Genomic DNA, 20,555 nt, shown 5'->3' on the forward strand with positions numbered 1-20,555 from the left:
TGTTGTTTGCTGTCTCCTCTGTTTGTTTTTGTTTGTTTGTTTGTTTGTTTTTTTTCTCCATACAGGTGACCCAGGAGTTTTTTTTTTGTTTTTTTTTTTTTTTGTCTCTCTTCCCCCCCCCTTCTCACCGTCTCTTCTCCCCTTTGGTTTTCTTTCTTTCTCTCCCCCTCTTTCTCTCATTCATTCCCCCTGTCCTATTTATTAAAAAAAAAAAAAAAAAAAAAAAAAAATGACAAAGGATGAACTGAAGCTCTGCCATCACGTAATGTCGCATACTGCTGTTTCTGATGTCATTTAAAAAAAAAAAAAAAAAAAAAAAAAAAATAATAATGTGTATGCTAATCTTGCTGCAAATAAGGTTTCCCATACTACCAGTAAGTCCCAAACTCTATTAAAAAAATCTGATATTTGGTTTTAAAAGCCATTGCTTTCAGAGAAATAAATAACCTTACAATCAGCAACTTTTTTGGCATTATTTTGCTCATATAAATATTGCGTACGGAAGAACTAAAATGATTTACTTCCTCCAGTCACAATAATCATATTCGGTACTCATAGTCACTGCTGCTACTTTCTAGTAACCCCGATTGATCAACACAAGAAAAAACGCTCTGTGGAGCGTTTTCATTATGTGTTTTTACATTTTTACACATAATGTAAAAACACATAATGTGTTTTAAAGCACTGTTCAAAAGTCTTGAGCCAACTAGTTTCCATACACGTTTTGTTAGGAAAATAGCAAATATAATATATAAGGCAAAAACTGAGTTTTTACAATTCTAATGAGCTTGAAAATTAATATTTGTTACGATCAACTTCAACACAGGCTGAACTATCAGAAAAGCTTTCTTCTAATTTCTTTAATTACTAGGACCTTCAAAACTCTTCTGCCTTTTGTTCTCTTCTATGTCTATAAACACATCACATTGCCACACTGCTTCAAAGGTCTACAACTTCTAAAACACCCTCAGGAAGCCTGAGAAATATGACTCGAAACCACTTTAAAGCTTGGAAGGAAAATACGGTATAAGGAGACAAGACGCCCTCAGACGTCTGCCAGGCAAGCTCGCTCTCCTCATTTACGTCATTATTGTATTTTCTATACATTCATTTTGTTTTTTTGTTCTTTTTAAAGATGCTTTAAGCAGATTGTAGTTCAGCAAAAACAAATGCAAAGTGCAGGCCTTTACTTGACTTTTTTTTTTTTTTTATCTATATGGATATAGTACAGGTATAGAACTCATTAAATGTTTAGTAAAATTTATTTGGAATATTAATGATAAACATCAAGTGAAAAAAATGTTTTCATCAGAAATTTAATTTGTTTTTTAAGCATGTATAAGCAGTATACAAACAATGTAGTATATCTACATACTTATGCAGGAACATTGTATTTTATTGTGTTTAAATTGTAACTTGTTATTATAATGTACATATTAAAGTCATAATAAAGTAACATGATATTTAGAATCCACAAATATGATTCCCTATATGCTGACATGTTGTCAATACAAACAGTGAAATAAGAAACATAGTTTCAAGTAGCTCTATATAGAATTATTACTACTTTTACACTTAGATCAGTCTATTGACCTTCAAGGAGAGGTCAGAGGTCAGATAAGACATGCTATTATAGATCCTTATACAGCTCATCAGTCTTGTAAGAATCTAAATTTTTAAGTTATAAGGCATTTTTTCAATTTTGGATCAATAAATTATTAAGCTGACCTTGAAGACCTTGGTGGTTGTAAGCCAGGTTTGAATGGATTGTTAATATGACTCCTATCTACACCCCTATAAAGTCTTTCATTCAAAACTTTTTGAGTTTAGTTAAGTTTAGTTACAGGCAGAATGATGACATGAGCGCACACAACCAAAAACATAACCTTCTTGAGTTAATAATGAGTAGCTGGAGACTTTTTGCACAGTGCAGTACACTAATGAAGGGGGGGGGGGGGGGTTGCTTGGTTTAGGGGAACTGACCCTCTGCCCCTGACCTCAAACAATGGCGTATTATTCTACTTTATAGTCGCCTTTTAACTTAAGTTACAGATGGTGTATGTATTAAATATCAACACCCTGGCCTTGAAAGCATACAGCCTTCTTTGGATCCAACCTTGGACTCAAGTCCAAAACATTCGGTTGTTAGTACAGTTATGACTTTGTCTTTGACCCTTAAATCCCTAAACTGATAGTCTTTGAAAATAATTATTTACCATACAGAGAGTAAGAACGGCTTACAGGAGATTTACTGTTATAAAATGTCCAATGAATCAGTTATGCAAAGTGTTTTCTTGAGTAGTAATGATGGAAGCCTGCCCTCTAGTGTCTCTTATTTAGTAGAACAGCCATGGCCTGTTAAGTTTTTTCTGCACACGCCTCATTGAACCGTTTTATTCTACATGCAGATCATTTGTGCTTTGGAATGTGAAAATGTATTAGTGTGGCATTGCGTCCTTCAGCGTCACCTTTTCCAGTTATGCCTTACTGCATGCATCGTTGTTGCTGTCGTACCAGTGCAGCAATAAATAACCAGCATCTTGCATGTTGAGGTTCACCGGTGCCATCTTTGCTCTGCCCGTGTCTCTCCACACTTGTGTTTACCAGTGCAGGATCCCATGACAGTTACCATAGAAACTTCGGCGCCTGGCACCAGCAGAGCCAAGAGTGGAGTTCATTTCTGAAGGGTCTCCGTGTGCAGGAAAATAAAGCCTGCAGCTGAGGGGAAAAGCACGTTTCACACAATCTGAGAGAGAGTATCAAAAGACTGCTTTATTTCTTCATGTCATTTACAAACACTGGAAGATATTAAAAAGGACATTACAGAATTGCTCATTTTCATGGTTTGTTATGATCACTGGCATACATTAAGAGCAGAAAGGTTGTAATAGTGAATATTAACACTGATATAATGTTACAGATGGACAATTGTAGTAGTCTTTACTTGTCTCTGTATCTTTTCAAATGTGTATTTCTATGTGTCTCCTAATGTCAATGTCTCATGCACTGACACAAAAGATTAGAATAATTTACTGGAGAATGTCACATTGACTGTCCATTTACATGCTACACCTCAGCAATGGCAGGAAGCATACAGGCTCGAGTGCGTGCCTCCCTCCATGCCAGCCTGCAGTCAGAGATCCACTGAGAGATGAGGGACTGTTTGATGGCTGGATTCAGCCTCTCTCCCTCTGCCTTTCTGCAAGCTATGCTGGCCTCTGACCTGGCCAAGGTGTGTTTTGGGGAGATGTTTGGAACTGAAGTGTCAGTTTTGCTGTTTAATTCAGAGCAACTGCTCTCATGTTGTTGTGGGAAATCTGGATTTGAACCAAGGGCAATGCTGTGGGCTCGCACGCACACTCTGCTCTCCCATACGCTGCCGTGCTGCCTCATAAACCTCCCCTCGACAAATGCTCTCCTCCTACCTCCTGAGAGGGTAGAGAAGCTGTTCTGGTGTCCATAAATATACTCAAGAGGGTCAGAGTTGCCAAACTTCAGCTGTCTGTTTAGTTCTTTCCCCTCTGCCTGCTGCGCATCAGCAGCACGTGCCTCCTCTTTCGAGTTGTATTCAATCCACGATGGCCTCAGCTTCTGCTGCGCAGTGTCCTGCTGCTGTGTGTGGAAAGTGTCCGGGGAAACATCCCGGCTGGGAAAAGTGGGGTGGGCCAGGTGGCAGATGGAGAGGAGGTAGTCCTCCGATGACAAAGCCTGGCAGTGACCAGAATTATGGAGCGTGTTGGCTTCGTTCAAATCTCTAACCGTCTCCTCGCTGCCCTCTCTGATTGTGGGCAGCGTCAGTCTCCTCTTGGAGAGCAGTCTGGACCGCGGCCGCATAGCTGAGAGAAAGACAAGACGGGAGAGGTCTCATTTAGATGGGGAAAAAAACTGTGTAATGTGAAATACTGCATCCAAGTCTCAAAAAAGCAGAATCCTTTAGGAAAATATAATCACCATTTGGAAAACTGGATATTTTGATAGATGTGACACATTCCTGATAGGGTCAGATGCAGCGTATGCAATCTTACTTCCTAGTTTACAAAGTGAGAGCCCTGTTTGTGTGTGTCATTTATGTCGAAACTTGCAATATGTGTCTCCACACGATACAAATAAAAAGATTAATCTGTGCACTATTATCTCACGAACTGACTTATAACTTCTGGAGTTAATTTCTCATTTGTACACACTGTTGTGTTGCATTGTATTTGCAAAAATTTTTCCTCAGTTTCTTTTGAAAAGCCTCTTGTTTAATCACCTCATCAGTCTAATGTGTTTTTCTAATGACATAATGTGCATCTGGACATTGCTCACATTGCCCGAAGCTCCCAAAACACAACCGACTACAACTGCTGGCTGTATCGATAAAACCAAGTAAACATAGAAGCCTCTCCTCTCCCTTCCCTTCATTTCAGGCACCGTGCGCTGCTTACTCTGGAGTTGTGTGTGTTGACCGTTCAATATACAAACAATCCCAGTGAGAGGCTGCACACACAGATGACTGTTTTGTGGGATCTCAGACACATAAAGCCTCAAACTGTTTCAGAGTGTGGAGCGCCGAGTTGTTATAACCCAGAGCGTAGCCAACAATATATGCTTGTATTGACCTCATGACAAAAATAGCGCAAGCCAAACCAAAATGCCAGCCTCTCCCAGTTTCTTCCAAGGTGTAACCACTGCTAAATATAGACCACACCTTCTGTATACAACAGCTAAAAATGGTTCCACGGCGGCAGCTCGAGGCTGAAGCACAAAACAGGCACTCTGTGTGTGTGTTCGTCATGCATTCTCAGGAATAATGTAAAGGTTTTCTGCTCAATTTGCCTTCACACTCACCTTTACGGATGATCTTTGTTGAGTCCACCGAATCTTTTCTTGTCTCTTCTCCTGGTGCAGCTTTAAATAGCAGCCTGCATCCGTCGCTCTCGTCCTCTCTTTTTTTTGTCTCCTCAATTTTATTTACGATCCTCTGTTTTCATCTGCTGCTGCTTGTTAATTGTGCTGTGAAGCTTCAACTGTCTCTGACCAGAGGCAGAGGCAGAATGCAGGTTTATCTTCTCCTCACATCCCCCCTCCCTCTCCTCCACCTCATCCTCCTCCTCCCTCTCTCGCTCCCTCTCTCTCTCGCTTACTTTTGGTTTGCCCTCCTTCCCTGCTTCTAAAAATAGACACACCATCCATTTCCTCAGCCCCAGCACTGTCTCTGGCTGACTGTTTTGATGGAGCGAGAAAAACAGATGCAGAAGAAATAGGGAAGAGGAAGGAGACTCAGACACAGATGTAGCAAAGGAGGGGTGATGAGAGAGAGAGAGAGAGAGAGAGAGAGGGAGAGAGGAAGAGAAGAAAACAACAAAACAAACAAACAAAGTGGAGACAGGTTTATTTTTTCCACATTTTTTTTCATCTTATAAGACGCCATTTCTAAAAATGTCTCATTGTAAATGAACACAGTCAGCCACTGTAATTTTGGTAAAATGTGCCAAAATGAATGATTCCTTCTAAAAACAAAAATGGAAAAAGGACTGCAGAGCTGTAAACATGTTGTGTAAAGTTTGTGACATACATCATGCAGATAATCTGATCAGATGGGTACGTTTGCTCTGTGTATGCATGTGTGTGTGTTTATGCGTGTGCGTGTGTGTGCACATAATGCAAACAACACATTGCAGTGATCATGGGAGCACTGACTTATGGAAACCCGTCTCATGATTCACATGAGTCAACAGTTCCCCTCTGCAGATACATTTCTGACTCTTTAGACCTTTAAAAATTGAAATGCTTTTTACACCTGATTGAGTTTTCATAGACCGTGTTTTATTGTGTTATTATGTTTTATTATGTTTCATTAATACTCAGTGGCATGCACTAGCAGACTGCAGTTTACAGAAACAAAGACTCAGAGCCCACCAGGAAACAGTCTGAATTTCTGGTTAAAAACACATTTAGACACTCGTCCAAAAACACTTTAGCTTGTCTTAAACTGGACTATTTGAAAAAAAGAGCATTTCGAGGATTTGGAGCAGACATAAAGAGAGTTACGTAAACAAAAACAGTGTCTCCTCTGCAGTTCGTGGTAAACGGGGCTGCTATTTGTCACTTGGGTAAAGACTTCAAAACTGGGTCGCAGGTGGTGGGATGCACACAATACTTTTCATTTCTCCTAATCAGACTTTCATTGCTGCTAAAATTGAATTGATTTCCTTTTAATCTAGAAGCCTCTTTTATAGTTTATTTGGGTCGTTCATCTTAAACGATAATATTCTGCTGGGCAAACTTCTTGCTTGTAAAGAGGATTCAGTTTTTGTCGGTCAGTTGTGGCCATCTTCCTGATGTACTTCAAGATATTTATTGTCTCATCCTGGACTGTGGTTCTGACACACCAGTCCTCGGCTTTCCTCCTTACCGTACAGTCTCAGGGTGCTGGATTTGGGGTGAACCCTTCTATGCATGGTCAGAAGCTTCCTTATCTTGATATCTTTAGCTTCTCCTCCTTTGGCCAGCTTATTATCCCAGCAGGGTGTCTGATCCCTGGCAGGGCATGGGAGTTGATGAGCAGGATTTTGTTCTTCCCATTCAGTTTACTCCTCAGGACCCAGGTGGTGCACAGGTTGGTGAGTCTGGTTTTGTAGTCTCCAGGGATGGATCTATCTACCAGGAGCTGGTGTTTCACCCCTCTGGTATTCCTACAAATTCTTTGCTCGTGTATTAAATCATGTGCCTCTTCATCTTATCTGCTATGATATCTGTCTTTCTGGTATATCTCTTCAATCGACTGGCTAAGGCTGTAAACGTTAGTGTGGCAGTTTCCAATGCCTCAGGTATAAGCAGCTTGTACTTCTTAGGCGTCACTTTCTTCATTGCATGTTTCTGCAACTCTGATAGTTGTCCCTCTCTGCCACCTTGATCTTGGCCTCTACTATCCTTCTCCATGGAGGCCACTGCTTCTTCTGGCTGTTTATCTTTTTGCCAAGCATCTCTGTGATCACTGCTGCCATGGTGTAGATCAGCTAGTTGGTTTTGGTGATGGTCGCATTATGGATTGTCCATAATGCCGCATTCACATCTTCTAGTAGACCTTCGGAAGGTACTTCACTTTGTCTTGGTAAGTGGATACAGAGGGTCCAAGTTTCCACTTTCGTCATGATCCTGCATTTCAGGTCAGCTCGTCTTGCACTCAGTGCTCCTTCTTTCGTATCTCCCCCGCGACCTGACGTTCTGGCTTTCCCTTGCCGTAGCATTTGTGTTGTATCTCATCAATCTCCAGTTGTGATAGCAGTTCTTTCTTCCGAATGTTGGAACACTAAGCTAGTAGTTGTTTCGTCGTCAGTCTGGATGTCGGGTATTGAAAATTCCATAGGTCACACCTCCTCTTCATGTAACCTCTTCCGTTGGGGTTACTTTTGTAGTAGCATTCCAACAGCCCTGTTCTCATCTCTTGCCACCTTGTGCCTTCTTCTTCCAGTAGCCCACTTCTCATCGCCTGACGAGGACCTTCAATTATCTCTCTCTCACTCACACTTGACAAACCAACATGTATTTAAACAACAATATACCCTTGTGTTTGGGGGAAACACTTCCCCCCTTACAGTATTGATGACTGCACGTGTGTGTGAGGGCGTGTGCTGGAGGCAGCGTGACCTATAATGTATAAAATGAGTCACACATCTGCCTATATCAGCCTATAGAAAGATTTCTGTCTTTTTATAGACCTCTAATGAACTAGTCACAAGAAACTAAATTTGCTTCACACACACATGCACACAATGGTGCCTGGCTTGCCTCAGTTACATCACTCAGACTGTTTAATACAAACAGGCACCACACTGACTGCACAAGTTGATGCTTATTTTGCTAATGACAAACACTAGGCACATAAATGACCGAGCTAGTTCTTACAAAAACAGCAGCAAGCAAATTTCTGAAAGAAACAACAAACAAAAGATTATTTTAAGCAACAGCTGTGATGATATCTGTAGCTCTATGTGTGTTTACAGGGAAATAGCTGACTTATCAAGAGCATACCAGAGGCTATTATTCTCAAGCTCCCACTTTCTGATAGCTTTCAACTGTACATGAGCATAATATGATATGATTTGTGTAGTGTAGAACTGGGGTCGCTGTAGCTCAGGAGGTCGAGCAGGTCACCTATTAATCCAGAGGTTGGTGGTTCAACCCAAACCTCAATGCCAAATATCTTTGGGCAAGATGCTAACCCTCAGTTGCTCTCTGATGCCTCTATTGGAGGGTGAATGTTAGATAGTAAGCACTTACATAGAACGAGCATAGAAAAAAGTACTTGGATGAATGAGGCAAGTTGTATAAAGCGCTTGGAGTGCTCAGTTTGAGCAGAAGAGCGCAATATAGGGACCAGTCCTATTCAACATTCAGAACAACTTCCAATTAGCAGCTACATCATGATATTTTTGGATAACAAAATTCAAACTTAAGACAGCTACCTTGTTAGTTAGTCCAAAAATCCAAAATGTAAAATCAACCGCCCATTTCTTTCTCCAAGCTTTACAAAAATTTTGAATTACTTTTTGTGTTTTTTAACCAACATTTGTTAAAGGTTGTGGTTATGATTGCTAAAACCCATGGGCTTTTTACTTACTCTAAAATCTTTTTACAATACAGCTTTGTGCTTTTTAATAAATGTCATTTTAAAAAAAGCAGATCCGTATCTACCACAGTATTAAAGTTTAATACTTATTCATTCAAAAAAGTGAATTGTTCATTCATCTAACAGTTTATATGCAGCTTACAACACTGTGTGACTGGTTACAGATAATGTCAGCACTGTCACAAAGCTGCAAGTCTGGACTTTTAAAGCTGATGTAAAACACATCTATTCAGTCTTGTTTTATGCATATCTTCTCACCATCATTAGCCCCATATTTACAACCACTTGTGTATTCACTAAGAATTAGACAGTCACAGGAGGATGGCTGTGTTTTGCGGCTGAAGGGAGCTTGAATGTGCTGCCTGAGGGATTCTTGGAAATGGTTGGATACAGCAGTTGTCCTCTGAAGGGCAGAGAGTGCAATTTTCCACAGAAAGATGATTATTTCCAAGAAAACGTTGTTTGCAAATTATTGAGAAAAAGAAATCAAATTATAGGGAGTGGACAAAATAACAAGAGGAGAGAAATAACACGTGTATAATGCGTACATCATTCTACATACAAGCTGTCCGGTTTGAAAATGCATATTTATGTGGATGACTGTAATCTAATCAAATTCATGGTTCACAATTAACTGAAGTCTTACTTAATTAAATTTTCTTGTGTGGTGTTTTCTGTGATTTGCATTTTTTATTCACCACTTGTGATCTGTGGAGTACATTACTGAGTACAGCACTGTAATGAGCCAGGACTGCTGTCATTTACTAGCTAGTCCCAAAGCCATGAGTCAGTTTTAAAAAAGAATCCACATAAAATATAACAAACAAACAATAACCAGGCTCAGTACACCATGAGACATATTTGTTCATGTCGCCAAATAATATAGATTTGGACCTCGAGAGGCTTTTTTGCTTGAAGCAAGACTTGCTTTGCCTTTAGTTCTTTTTCTTTATCACAAAATCTAAAGCGCTCTGCTGTTTTACAGAGGCCTTGTCAAGCTAAGGTCAGTCATATTTTTACTAGTGCTGGTTCAGATCCTGCTTAAACATTTGCTCAAACTCAAAAAAACCAAACACATCCTTCAGGAAACCTGTTTGGAAATAAGGGCTGTTGCTTTTCCAAACAGGAAATGTTGCCTACAGATACCCTCAAGGTGTCTTCTTAAAAATCCCAGGCGGTTTACACATGTTTATGTTGTTTCTCTTCATAAACATGTAATTCTGGGCTTCATCTTGCTCACTTAGTTTGTTCTTTATCTGGTTAACTGAAGTGTTCCCGGAACTCGCCCATCTGCTTTTCCCCGTCTCATTATGAACTCCTCTTCTGCACCTGTAAAGCTGCTAGTTTCTGGGAAAGATTCTGTTTGCACATGTGGTTTGTGTGCGTGTGGACCACAGCTGATTTGATTCCTCCTGAATGAAAGATTCAACGACCTTCTTTATCGATCGTACCAACATGGGTCAAACCGGGTCAGTTAGACAGTCTTAACGTTCTTTTGTTCAATAAATTTCCAAGTCTTACAGAAAACATTGAACTTAAGAACCATTTTGGTCTTACAGGGGCTATCCAGGATTACTTTCTGAAGAAATGGCAGGCTATAAGTTATAAGACCAAACTTGTCAAATTGATGTAAAAGCAACAACAAAAAAAAGTCATATGTTTGGTTCACAATTAATAGGCTGCGTGAACATGTTACACCATGCTAGGAGAAAAATGCTGACTTTTAAATGTCATATACTTGGAATAGATCCCATATGTTTTACTCTATTGAAGTGGTTTTGATTTCTGGAGGACTATTGATTGACTATTGAGTTCAGGAACGCCTTTCAACATAGACTTTCATTTGTGAATCATTTTGATCCAAAAATTTACTGGTGTGAGCAAATGAATAAATTTCATTATGCCATTGAATGTGGCAAATATTGACATTCCACTGTAAATTAATATTTCTCTTCTTTTCAGACCTGAGGAGGGCAACAACTGAGCCTACGAGGATACAAATATTACACTTAACAGCATTGCAAGCACACACTGTGCTTTTTGTTTCTCTCCAAGTGGCACAAAATGAAATCTGACAGCCAGCGTTGCTGACCACGCAGCCTTAATTTGATGCACATGCTCATGTGAAGCATTTATGAGTAAATTTAATATTCTGATGACAGATACAATGGAACAATGGAAATGACTGTAGCAAGAGTCGCGTGGGCACTTTATGATAGACTGTACAAGCCAGGTTTGAAAAACTCAGAAACAGAACAGAGGGAGCATGTAAATGAACGTTTGTAGTGAAGTTTGAACTTTGTTTTCTAAATCTGAGTATGTGCTCGATGGTATTATGGTTGCAGAATTTGCAAATGTTTCCCCCGAGAATTGTGTAAGTGTGTCTCAGTCCAGGTGTCTGTAATGTGATTAGAAACTCTGGATGCACACTGAGATTTCTAAATGTGTTGATTATTCTGCAAAATGTTTTCTCGGAATCTTGTTGCGTAATCATATTTTGACGTGTGTAGAAAAAGAAAAATCTCCCAATCCGTATTTCCAAGTATGTAGAGATTTTTCGGTGCGTAGAATGAATAAATATAAAGTACTGAGGCACAGTGCACACTAAGTGGGGTGGGGTCACAAATATGCGTAAACATTTGCAGCTCAACAAATGCATTTTGTCAGTGTATATTTTCAAATTTGTTCACACATTAGATTTTTTTCATGGACGTACATTTCTGCACCGACATATTCTGAAAATTTCCAAATTATTTCACAAAGATTATTAAGGACACAGTGGTTGAGACACAGTTTCACAGCTCTTCAGATACATTTGCAAATATCGCTAGAGTAATACTTCCTCATATAAGCTATTTATTTAAAAACAATTTTTACTGTCAATAAGACAGAGCAAATAAGTAAAAATGTGAATAAATAAATGCGAAGCCTAAAAAGTTCACTTTAATTGCTTATCTCTGTTACAAAATGTCATGCATAGCAGCTGTTTTATTAGCTTGGCCTGTGCACCCAGTACAGTATAGACCATATGAAATTTATAGTGATCAAAGTAAAACCCATATGACATAAGAGAGTCATGAATCTTAATTACAAAAAAGGAAAAAGAAAAAGGAAAGGTAATTCATGTCCTGGGCTAAATGTTGTATACAAGGTTGCCAGAGGTTGCCAAAGTCAAATATCTTGTAAAGTTCAGGTCAGTTTATTTCCTGGTCATGCTACACCAACACTTTTACCATGATTACTTAGATTTTGTCCATCTAAACTTTGTCTAAGCACCAAGTATTCACCAATGTCCCTCATCAAACTGTCATACTGTAGCTTTACTTACACAGGTAACACCCTGATTGTAATAACATGTAATAACATTTGTCTTGATGCATGCTCAATTATACAGGTAAGAAATACCAAAAGGTTGATTCTGTTCATCTGGACGTAGCGTTTTCAATGGGAGAAACGTTTCGTAACTCATCCAATGACTACTTCAGTCTCACCTGACCTTAACCTTATAAACAGTACATTTTCATAATAACTGAAGCCAACCCACTGAATGAACAATGGGCTGTGATGTCAGTTCTTTGATATTTAATATGAAATTGCTATTATCACTGATCAAAGACCACTGATCAATGATCAATACACCTACAGGCCAGTGGACACCCTTTCAATGATGAGGATGTACACATTCTAGACAGGGAGGAACGCTGCTTTGAGGGCGGAGTCGAGGAGGCCATTTACGTGAAAAGGGACAGACTATCTCTGAATCGAGGAGGGGGCCTAAGGGTACATCTTTTGCCATCTAACAGTGCTGTGATTGCAGTCATTCCCCAGCTCTCTGTGAATGGTACTCATGGCCATTAATCAACAGTCATGACAATTTGCATATTAATGATCAAGGAACTGACCTCACAGCCCATTGCTCATTCAGCTGTGCTAGTTTCAGTTATTGTGCAAATGTACTGTTTATAAGATTGGGGAAACCTGCAGTCAGCTGAGACTGAAGAAGTCACTCAGATGAGTGACGAAATGTTTCTCCCACTGAAAACGCTATGTCCAGATGAACAGAATCAGACCTTTGGGATGGAATAACATTACATCAAAAATCATGGCCCTAACATTATCAGATTTTGTTGTCATAAAGAAAAGCAAGAGAAATGTTAGTGCAATGTTGAGAGGAATTAGCTTCTATGTTTTGTATGTGTACCTGGTGCCAGGTATTGCAATTTTAAAAAGGAATATTAATAGATTAAAGGACAGCTTGTAATAATTCTGATGGCTACTCACAAATAGCTGAGTCCATGGCTGGTTTGTGTGTCCGTATTGTCATGTGCCACAATAACAAAAATCACGCTTGTGATTGCAAAATACCACAGGCACTTAGTCTTTAATAAATAGTAAACATTAACTTCTGTTTCATATATACATGTATTGTACAAGAAGACTTGTAGATGCAGTTGCCGCACATTAAATGCACAAACAAAACCTTTTATACAAAAAAAAATAAAGATAACAAACTGGCCTTCAAAGTTTTTCTTTGGCTAGAGATACCATAAAAAGCCTTGCATACTTTCCTTTTAAATTTTTGTAGTTTTCCTATAGAAATAAATGCATGAGGGACATCGCTTTTAGCAGCCGTGACAAACAAAGCACCCTTGAATGTAAAAATGTTTTAATAAAAATGCGTATTTTTTCTTTTTCTCTGGTTATTTTTTTGTACTGCTTACCTTAATGACATATTATAATTTACTATTTAAGCACCAAGTATTTGGCAATGTCCCTCATCAAACTGTCATACTGTAGCTTTACTTCCTGAGAGATAAGTAACTGCTCTGGAAATGACAACAGAATCCAACCAGTGTAAACTTTTGCAATTTAGTTTGCAGTTAAGTGAAATAGAAGCTAAATGTCTGCTTTGCGTATTGGCCACTCAACTGAAATGTATTCATATTTGTACTGTGCAAACTGCAGTCCTGGGCTGTAATCTGAAATGGGATGAAAATTTGGATTCTAGGTGGTAGATTTTGTTGCCGTGCGAGTGTCAGTACCACTGTCATTTTTTAAAATCTACATTATCACTGAATTCTTAAGCAAAACAAAGGGTGGTTTAGGGAAATAAAAGCCGAGCTTTGTAAAGTGCTGTAATCCTGGATGTACATTTTTTTTAATTCCTTCTGCTTCTCTTTATTGTGTGTGCACAGGCAAGGCGATTTGCAGCAATCGGTACCCTAAAGGGCTTTACTCAAAGCAACTGTGCAAACATTTGACTGATATGACAGCTTTTTTTTTCTTTCTTTTTTTGGTGGAACTACCCATTAGAAAGCATTGCGGCAGATAAGCGGTGTTTTCAGACAAAGTGTTCATCTCTATAAGAGAAATGATAAGGCTTGGTTTATTGTACTGCGTGGCCTCTCTTCATCCTCAAGAGAAAGTTTCGCTTCTCCTCTAGGAGCTCCTGAATGCGTTTGTTCCTGGTTCTTTCTCTAAGGTTGATCCGATGCTTTGGGATCAAGTTGTTCTGAGAGATGTCGCTCTCCGAGTTGATGACCCTGCTGTAAAAAACATCGATCGAGTTGTCTTCACTGTTTTTCTCAGCACTTCGTGGAGGTCTTAGAGTGGAGATGGTGAGGGTTGTTGGGTTTGCATTTGTGGTGGGAGGTGAGGCAGTACCTGTGTTTGAAGATGTTGTGTCAACAGGTATATTCGCAGGGATGTACTCCGCCTGATCCAGCCAGGATGAAGAGCTTAGCTCTGTCATGTCATCTCCATTTATGATTGGGAATGCCATGGTGAGGCTGTCCTCTATCACCATGGTGTTACTGACCACGCCCACATTTCTGTAGGACACGGTGATGTCATCACCACTGGGATTGCTACCATTGTCTTCTGAAGAGGGAGGGAGAGTAGTTGTGTAATAACGTGTTTTCTTCTTTGGATAAGTCTTTACCACCTTAAATCTACTCTTATCAACTTTGGCTTTTAAGTTTACGCCACTTTTGCTATAGGACACTGTAATGGCATCACTACTGGGATTGTTATCACTGGGGACTGAAACATCGACGCTTTTAGTCACTGGCACAGTGATGTAAGGCATGGCTTCATTGGGCGTGGTGATATCCTCGACAAAACTGTTTTCAGTTGGTATTACGAGATCATCAAAAGTACTTAGTGTTGTTGTTCCAGCATTTGCACTGTCATCATACCACGATTGAGTTTGATCTGTAGCTTCCATGCTATTACTGACATATGGGGCATTGATTCTTGATTTAGGGAAAAGGGAGATCATTGCTGTACCAGTAATGCTTGAAGAAATAGTAGAAGAAAGATCCTCTATTGGGTGCTGCCCACTTGAATAGGGAGGGAAAGTAGTTATGTAATAATGTGTTTTCTTTTTTGGATAAGTCTTTACCACCTTAAATCTACTCTTGTTAACCTTGGGCTTTGTTAATACGTTTGTGCCGCTTTTAGTGTAAGACACTGTGATGTCACCACCATCGCGATTGTTGCTACTGGTAACTGAAACGTCAACGCTTTTAGTCACTGGGACATCTATGTAAGGCACGGCTTCCCTGGGCATTGTGACATCCTCGACCAAACTATTTTCAGTGGGTATTACGAGATCATCGAAAGTACTGGGTGTTGTTGGTCCAGTATTTGTGCTGTCATGGTACCAACATGGAGTTTCATTTGTAACTTCTACGTTATTAATGTTGTATGGCACATTGATTTTTGACTCAGGGAAAAGGAAGCTTATCGTTGTACAGGTAATGCTGGAAGAAATAGTAGAAAAAAAGTCCTCTGTTGGTGGTTGCTTGGTTGAAGGAGGAGTAGTTGTGTAATGATGTTTTTTCTTTTTTGGAAAAGTCTTTACCACCTTAAATATATTCTGATTAACTTTTGCCTGTGAGTTTAAGCCACTTTTGGGTGCTGGTTTTGGGTTCTTTGGTGGCTTGTGCTTTGTAACTTTTATCTTTGGTTCAGTTTTCTTTTGAGTATTGGAATTTGGTGGAGCATCTTTTTTAGGGGAAGGTTTAATTTTTTCCCCTGGAGTCTTTTTGGGGGGTTTATTTGCTGAAGTTGCCTTTTTGGGAGCAGTGCTTGATGAAGTAGTCTTTTTCACTGGAGTAGTGTTTGGTGGAGTAGTCTTTTTTGGAGACGTGATAGCAGGAATAATCTTTTTGAGGGTAGCGTTTGATGGAGTAGTCTTTTTTGGAGAAGTGGTCAATGGAGTATTCTTTTTAAGAGTAGTTTTTACTGGAGTAGTCTTTTTGGGAACATTCTTTGATGGAGTAGTCTTTTTCGGAGTAGTGCTCGATGGAGTAGTCTTTTTTGGAGTAGTGCTCGATGGAGTAGTCTTTTTCGGAGTAGTGCTCGATGGAGTAGTCTTTTTCGGAGAAGTGTTTCCTGAGGTAACCTTTTTTGGAGTACTGTATGACTTCTTGGGATTGAGCTTTGGTATAGAGGGTTTTCCTGGAATGCTTTTCGGGGTCGTATTCTTTTTTGGATTCTGCTTTGTTGGACTCATCTTTTTCAAGGTTTTCTTTGGCGGAATAGTCTTCTTAGGCTTGGAGTTCTGTAGGATGTCTGTCTTTTTACGGTTTTCTGCTGGCTGGGTCATTGGCAGAGTGGTTGTTGTTGTGTCCGTTTTCAAACCAAATGTTACTGGTGTATTTGTAGATGTGTGCACCAGATTTTCAGTGCTGTTGTTTATGTCTGGAGGAGGCAAAGGTAGAGGATATGTAGTAACACTGCGAATGGTTGTGGACTCCCTGGTGATTGCTATGGAAGAAGTTGTAGGGTAAACAGGGGCCCTGGTGGTAGCCGGTGAATGAATGGTAATCATTTGTGCGGTACTCAGTGGGGTGGCATGAGGAGCTGTAGGGGAAGATGTAGGAGGATGAGCAGTAGACGGTGAACTAATGGTAGAAACTGATGTGATGACAGCTTTGGAGGGTTGTAAGGTGGTGAAGCCAGAGCTTGGGATGCTTGTGGTTGGAGGAGATGTAACTGTGATGGATGTGGCTCTGGGGGTGGAGCTGGGGACAGGCACTATGTTAGGGACATTGCTGCAGGATTCGCAGCATATGCGCTGGTAGTCCGGTAGAGAGCAGTAGCGTTTCAGCACCTCCATGCGACAGAAGACAGACCGGTCTCCATGACAACGGCCTGTAAACAAAAAAACAGAAAGCTGAACAGAGAGGTAGAAGCTACGATAATATGTGTGTGTGAGATTGCTCTATGCTAAAGAACGTGAACAAAACTATATTGTTACAAATTGGCATTACTCTCAAGTTACGCAGACATAAATCCATGCACATGTGAGTGAAAGTACATGTTGGTTTCACGCTGTTAGAAGTACAGTAGTAAAGCCAGACCACTAGCAGAGGATGCAGGAAGGAGAAAAAAGGAGAAAAATCCACACATCAAGAGCATTGATGAGATTCATCCAGAGCAACTGAAATGGGAAAATAAGGGTCGCCAGTCTTGTGTTGCACCTATAAGAGATCAGGATTTTTCATCTAATTCTGCTTCTGCTCATGTGTTTCTTCATTTTTTTCAGACGTGCAACATTTTCAGTTCAATATTAAGTCTACCACTTGACTTGTACCCTTTTTGTACCATGCCAGTCAAAAATAACTACTTTCTTATTGCAGTATATACCAATCTGACAAAAAAAATCTAACCAGTGAACATTCCCATTAGGAGAAAGATCACACTTTTTAAAACGATTTTTATTGATACAACTTTGCTTTTGAGAATGACAGGAACTGAAACAATGAGATGTACGCCCCGCCCTCCCCTCTCAATATATAGATATATTTTTTTTCTTAAGAAAAATAATTCAACTGTATCGAAAGTTACAAGTTCACAGTCACTTTGGTAAAACACTTGATTACTTGGAAATCAACCAGTCAATCTGTTTATCGATTGAAGAAGAAAAAGAAAACAAAAGAAAACAAACAAAGATGAAATACATAAATGATATTTGCTGCTTAAATAAAACACATAATTTTCATGTTGATGTAAAAACTGGAATGGCACATTAAGTGTCATATGAAACATTTACAAAACATTAATAAAATTTCCCTGATAAATCAAAGTGCATATAGACGCAGTGCACGTAGTCCATCTGAATGTTTCTTCAACGTTAGCCAAACGTTAGCCAGCCCCACGCAGCAGGCCAGTGAAGCCACGAAACAGTTACCCATAGTATAGAATATTATAGAAGAAGATAACAGTCATGAACATTATTAAATACAGTCAACACCAATGTTATATACAGTATCGCACTGCTAGGTCTGGCTTGGTCTCATACAGTCCAACTCCAGCAGAAGGAAACCTTGGATAGCTCGCTACATAGTCACAACAGAAATATGTGTTCACAATACAATGACAAGTCTGAAGTGTTTTTTTCTTTCTTTTTTCTTTTTCTTTTTTCTAGATGCCACATGTGTCAATACCCTAGGCCCTTGGAAACCCTTCCCAGTAGTCGGACATTGGTCCAACATCATCTTGGTAGGTTTGATGGTTGGTGGGTGTGAGTTTGTTACGTTGGTTTGAAGCTGCCTCTATTCCGAGTGAAACTTTGAATGAGTAAAGCCATCTCTTTCACAGATAAATGCCATTACATTCAATCCAAGATAAGGCATTGTTCATGTTTTCAATGTTCACCAAAATAAAATGAGATCATCGGACGCTCTAAAATCAAAGTTTATGAGGTATTTCTGTATCTGATCGCAATGTGTAAAAGCCCAAATGATGAAGCACCCTCTCTCTCTCACACACACACACACACACACACACACACACACACACACACACACACACACACACACAAACACGCAACGATTAAGGACGCTCATTCATCTAACGCATACATCCTCCCAAACACACATGCACAAAGACGCGCACCCACACACACACCAGTGCACTCACGCACGGATTGATACAAACACACAGGTGATGGACGCAAATGTGCATGACAAAACGTGATCCTGGCCGTAAAGAAAACGAGAAGCAACAGTAAACCACTGATCCATCTGAGAAAATGGAGAGGCAAATAACTGACCAAGTCCTGCATAATATAGGTCTAACCCTTTCCCCCAAAACACTTTACCTTTATTAAATATTCATCTGTATTCATGTAAAATCAATAAAAAAATACACATAACAGTCAAGGATCTAAGCGATCAATAGCAGTCCAAAGATTTTAGGCAAATAAGCTACAGCTTATTCATGGTAAAACATTATTAATATTATTGTTACTCATATAGATTTATATTTATAGTTATATATAAATACAAATATATTTATAGATGTATTTGTTTAAAGTCTGCAAGCACAAATAAGCTGCATTTATTGAACTTTTGTATAACAGTCAAAGAGAGGATGGCTGATGATGAGGTGAAATGGGAAGCAACCTCAATTGGTCAAACTACCCTGTTTTTTTTTCTTTCTTCTTTCTTCTTTTCTTTTTCTTTTTTTTTGTGTCGTCACCTCAGAAGACCCTCCCACAAAAATCAAAAGGTTTACTGACTTCACTTCCTGCCTCTGTGCTGAGTTCCTGTCAATCTGAGAATGGAACGTTGGATGAGACACCACTCTCATCCCCAAATGGAACCAATATGTCAGATGAGCACTTTAGCAAAGATGTCCTCAGATCACATTCACAGTAAAGCTTTCATATTATATATATATGTATATATATATATTTTTTCTATATAGATATTTATACCTTTTCTGTTTATTTTGACACCTGTTTCTCCCCCACATTGACAATGCGCTACAAAAAGAAAAAAGCGCAGCTGCATGATAGCACGCAGCTAGCTCGCGCAAATCACGGCCGCCGAATGCAGAGGGGGGGGGGTCCCCTCGCACGTGAACGGCTCTTCGACACATCTCAGGAGATGCCAATGAAAACTTGTTCGCCTTGCCACTACGAAATCCTTTTCACATCAAATTTTTTGTTCATCTTTTGAGTTTTCGACTGGCCAGCGGTTACAACACAATGCTCCACAAAGGAGACAGAGAGAGAGAGAGTTAGAGAGAGAGAGAGAGCAAGAGAGAACCAACTAGCACACGCAGGAGCCAGAGACCTCCCCCAGTCAGAGCCGTCTCAGACACAGAGAGAGAGAGACAACATCCCCCCCACCCAAAAGAGAAGCGAAAGCTTTTGCCGCTCGCTCACGGGCGTGGCACAGGCACAAGGCTTGGGGCAGGGGGCGGGTCAGGGGGCCAGCCGGGGCCGGCCCTGCAGGGACAGGAGGACAGAAATGGGCAGGGCCCAGCAGAGGACAGACATGCAGCTGCAGCTGCTGCTGTGGAGGCCAGGCTGGGAACTATAGAGGGAGGTTTTACGTGAGGAGATCTTCGGGAAGTTGGGGTTGGGGCGTGACAGCCACTGGATCAAAATGTTGCCGTTCTTGTTGAGGTCTGGTGGGCCCTCTGCAGAGAAACATGGAGAGAAGCATGGAAACATTAAGAACGACTATAAGGGAACATGAGCAATATGTAACAATTTTTCATCCTTATCCTTTTAATTCTTTTAGCATCCATCACACCTAGCTTCTACACTGATGCCAGGGGCTAAATCTAGTTTAGTTTTATCTGTTTATTAAATATATTACGCCTCCAGAATGTGTCTCTGACATTTCAGCTGAAGCTACGACTAAAATCGGTTCAGTTTGAACTGACATATTTACATGCAATGACAGTGACCTTGTGACAATTTATTACATGGTCGCGACACATAATGTGTTGAAATTAAATGTGTATTATCATGCCAACAATACCAGCTGAAGGCCAATTTCAAGCTTTACCAAATTACCTGTTGGTGACATGAGCAGAATCTCCATACTCAGATTACATGGCGCTTGTGTAATGGTGGCTCAAAGCAAGGCAAGAACAGGACTCTCACACTGTGGACTATTGCCCCTGTTATGCTGCC

At 40.0% G+C, this 20,555-nt stretch overlaps 2 protein-coding genes across 3 annotated transcripts in view; both read right to left on the bottom strand.

Annotated features, from left to right (window-relative positions):
- Positions 1-2,747: 2,747 nt before the first annotated feature.
- Positions 2,748-12,846, bottom strand: si:dkeyp-72g9.4 (uncharacterized). The gene is made up of 2 exons (XM_004571704.2): positions 4,831-12,846; positions 2,748-3,836 (listed from the first exon to the last, which is right to left on the bottom strand). Exon 2 carries the CDS (start codon positions 3,832-3,834, stop codon positions 3,067-3,069), a length of 768 nt encoding a protein of 255 aa, XP_004571761.1. The 5' UTR covers positions 3,835-3,836; positions 4,831-12,846; the 3' UTR covers positions 2,748-3,066.
- Positions 12,847-12,976: 130 nt separating this feature from the next.
- Positions 12,977-20,555, bottom strand: part of adamts2a (ADAM metallopeptidase with thrombospondin type 1 motif, 2a) — a 146,899-nt gene continuing 139,320 nt past the window's right edge. For both annotated transcript variants that reach the window (XM_004571705.4, XM_076873267.1), the window contains 2 exons: positions 19,967-20,053; positions 12,977-16,774 (listed from right to left, as the gene is read on the bottom strand). In XM_004571705.4, the coding sequence (XP_004571762.3) occupies positions 14,001-16,774; positions 19,967-20,053 (2,861 nt within the window). In that variant the 3' untranslated portion in view covers positions 12,977-14,000. The remainder of the gene's footprint in view (positions 16,775-19,966; positions 20,054-20,555) is intronic.

Source organism: Maylandia zebra, linkage group LG2, assembly GCF_041146795.1.
Source record: "Maylandia zebra isolate NMK-2024a linkage group LG2, Mzebra_GT3a, whole genome shotgun sequence".
NCBI classification, from domain to species: domain Eukaryota; kingdom Metazoa; phylum Chordata; class Actinopteri; order Cichliformes; family Cichlidae; genus Maylandia; species Maylandia zebra.

What these genes read in the sequence shown, in the direction of transcription:
- si:dkeyp-72g9.4 (XM_004571704.2), bottom strand. Translation starts at nt 3,834, where the DNA reads ATGCGGCCGCGGTCCAGACTGCTCTCCAAGAGGAGACTGACGCTGCCC.